Source organism: Monopterus albus, unplaced genomic scaffold, assembly GCF_001952655.1.
Source record: "Monopterus albus unplaced genomic scaffold, M_albus_1.0 scaffold444.1, whole genome shotgun sequence".
Lineage (NCBI taxonomy): Eukaryota > Metazoa > Chordata > Actinopteri > Synbranchiformes > Synbranchidae > Monopterus > Monopterus albus.
Genome location: NW_018128324.1, coordinates 25,019 through 28,390, shown reverse-complemented (window position 1 = coordinate 28,390; position 3,372 = coordinate 25,019). Strand labels below are relative to the sequence as shown.

The following is a 3,372-nucleotide window of genomic DNA, read 5'->3' as shown; positions in this document are numbered from 1 at the left end:
CTCGATGTGGAGGAGCAGCGGTTCTACTCTGAGCTCCTCCCGGGTGACCAAGCTCCTCACCCTCTCTCTAAGGCTGCGCCCGGCCGTCAATCTCCCGTTCCATCCTTCCCTCACTCGTGAACAAGACCCCAAGATACTTGAACTCCTCCACTTGAGGCAGGAACTCTCCACCAACCTGAAGGGAACAAGCCACCCTTTTCCGACTGAGAACCAGAGCCCAATTCATTCCATGCTTGCACCATCTCATGGTTCCTGCTACCTCAGTTCCAGGTGAGCGTGATTTTTCAGCCTGAGCAGATACTGTATATTATGTGTTTCTGTGACACAGTCAAACAGGGTTTTGTGGCCTTTGCACAGGTGTAACTGTAGTTGGGTAGTTGTTTTTCAACCACTTTGTTCATTTACTCCATCTTTATGAGGATGTTTATAAATTGTGGGCATTCAAGCAACATTTATTTAGAGATTCTGAGATAACATTTTTGCATTTTACACCACAGAGTAAGACCTGGAGGAATAACGCGGTTTTCACCCCAGCTGTGGAATACTGGACCAGCTCTATACCCTCACTAGGGTGTTGGAGGGGTCATGGGAGTTTGCCCAACCAGTCTACATGTGTTTTGTGGATCTGGAGAAGGCATTCGACCGTGTCCCTCGTGGCATCCTGTGGGAGGTACTTCGGGACTATGGGGTGCAGGGCTCATTGTTATGGGCTGTCCGCTCCCGGTATGGCCAGAGTAGGAGCTTGGTTCGCATTTCTGGCAGTAAGTCAGACCTGTTTCCGGTGCATGTTGGACTCCGCCAAGGCTGCCCTTTGTCACCGATTCTGTTCATTATTTTTAAGGACAGAATTTCTAGGCGCAACCAGGGAATGATTGTCACAGAATCTTGTCAGTGCTCTTTGCGGATGATGTGGTGTTGGCTGCAGAATCTCGTCTCCGCTCTTTGTGGATGATGTGGTTCTATTGGCTTCATCAGTTCAAGACCTACAGCGTGCACTGGAGAGGTTTGCAGCCGAGTGTGAAGCAGCAGGGATAAGAAATAGCACCTCCAAATCTGAGGCCATGGTTGTCAGTCGAAAAAAGGTGGATTGCTCTCTCCGGGTTGGGGGCGAGTTGCTCCCTCAAGTGGAGGAGTTTGAGTATCTTGGGGTCTTGTTCACAAATGAGGGAAAAATGGAGCGCCAGGTTGACAGATGGATTGGTGCAGCGTCCGCAATAATGCGGTCTCTGTACTAGTCTGTTGTGGTGAAGAAGGAGCTGAGTTGTAAGATGAAGCTCTCAATTTACCGGTCAATCTATGTTCCTAGCCTCACCTATGGCCATAAACTTTGGATCACGACCGAAAGAATGAGATCGCGGATACAAGCTACAGAAATGAGTTTCCTCTGGAGAGTGGCTGGGTGCACCCTTAAGGATAGGGTGCGGAGCTCAGTCACCCTGCGGAGCTCAGAGTAGAGCTCGGATGGATAGAGTAAGACCTGTAGGAAACAAGTACCTTAAAACTTTTAATTTACATGCCTAAAAAAAAATACACAACACTGACAGGTTGTTTTCCTCCTTTGTTAAATATATTGTGAGTGAATCAAAGCATAAGCCTTTTATCTTCTATCAAACTGAACTGTGGCAGTTTTGTTACACCCGTACCTGCTCCCTATACTGAGCTGTTTAGTGCCTCAAATGTGCCCCTTACCTGAGCTTGGAGTCTCTTCTGTTTTTTGTATTATTTGCCCAAACTACCTGCCTGAAAGTAATGATCTAAGTGAGCCTCCTCTCCTGTGTCACCTGTTAAACACCTATGAAGCATTTACTTACCTGAACCCCCTGAGTTGTCTGCCAGCACTAGTCTACCTGGTACCAGTTATTTACCAATGTCATCAGTATTATCTGCTGTCTTCCACTCTCCTCAAAGAGCTTCCATTCTTTGCAACAGATCATCTGTATCCCTATTTTACTAATGCTGTGAGATTTGAACTCCTGCCATTACACCTGTGTTTTTACCTAACGTACTTCTCTGCTTCTGGATTTAGATCCGATGAGCACTAAACTGAGACAGTAAATAAATTTAAAAGTCTGCTTCAGGTTTTTAAAATATCAGAATGACATCATCCAGTTTAGATTCCTGCCAAAATAATTTGGAACTACTTGCCTTGTGTTGTAGTATTTGCAGTTTTCGTAGTTGTTGGAGCAGGTGGTGTTGTTGGTGATTCAGCAGTTGTGGTCGGAGCAGGGGTTGTAGTTGTCGCTGTAGATGTCATTGGAGCAGGTATTGTTGTGGTTGTCACTGTAGGAGTTGTTGGAACACCTGTTATAGTTGTTGTTGGAGCAGGTGTTGTGGCTGTTTCTGCAGTTGTTCTTCTAGCAGGTGTTGTGGTTGCCAATTCAGATTCTGCGGTCATGGCAGGGGTTGTTGTTTGAGCAGGTGGTGGTGTTGTTGCTGCAAGGGTTGTCGCTGGAGGAGGTGTAGTACTCAGAGAAGGTGTTGCAGTTGTTCTACTTGTCACTGTAGGAGATGTCATTGGAACAGTTGTTGTGGTTGTCACTGTAGGAGATGTCATTGGAACAGTTGTGGTTGTCACTGTAGGACTTGTTGGAACACCTGTAAGAGTTGTTGTTGCAGAACGTGTTGTAGCTGTCAGTGTAGCAGGTGTTGTGGTTGTTGCTGTAGGAGTTGTGGTTGCTGATTCAGATGCAGTGGTCACAGCAGGGGTTGTCATTACAGGAGTTGTCGTTGGAGGAGATGTAGTACTAAGAGAAGGTGTTGTGGTTGTTGCTGCATTTGTTGTAGTTGTCACTGTATGAATTGTTGTTGGAGCAGGTGTTGTCAGTTCAAATGCTGTGGTTGGTGTAGGTGTTGTACTTGTGGCAGAAAGTTTTTTTGTTGGAGCAGGTGTATTACTTAGAGAAGGTGTTGTGGTTGCTTCTACAGTTGTTGTTGGAGCAGGTATTGTGGTTGTTTCGGCAGCTGCAGTTGAAGCAAGTGTTGAAGCTGTTGCTGTAGCAGTTATTGTTGGAGAACGTATTGTAGTTGTCGGTGCAGGAGTTGTCGTTGGAACAGGTGTATTACTTAGAGAAGGTATTGTGGCTGTTTCTGCAGTTGTTTTTCTGGGAGGTGTTGTGGATGTGAATTCAGAAGTTGCTGTTGGAGAAGGTGTTGTACCTGTCACAGCCATGGTTGTCATTGGAGCATGTGTTGAAGTTGTCGGTGTAGGAGTTGTTATTGGAGCTGGTGTTGTGGTTATCGATTCAGAAGTTGTAGTCAGAACAGGAGTTGTGCTTGTCTCAGCAGCTGTAGTTGGAGCATTTGTTGTAGTTGTCACTACAGGATTTGTCATTGGAGCAGTCGTGGTTGCCGATTCAGATGCTGTGGTTGGTG

At 46.2% G+C, this 3,372-nt stretch overlaps 1 protein-coding gene across 1 annotated transcript; it reads right to left on the bottom strand.

Moving 5' to 3' along the window:
• Positions 1–2,137: 2,137 nt before the first annotated feature.
• Positions 2,138–3,169, bottom strand: LOC109952231 (integumentary mucin C.1-like). The gene is made up of 2 exons (XM_020587207.1): positions 3,157–3,169; positions 2,138–2,790 (listed from the first exon to the last, which is right to left on the bottom strand). Exons 1-2 carry the CDS (start codon positions 3,167–3,169, stop codon positions 2,138–2,140), a joined length of 666 nt encoding a protein of 221 aa, XP_020442863.1.
• Between the last annotated feature and the right edge of the window lie 203 nt (positions 3,170–3,372).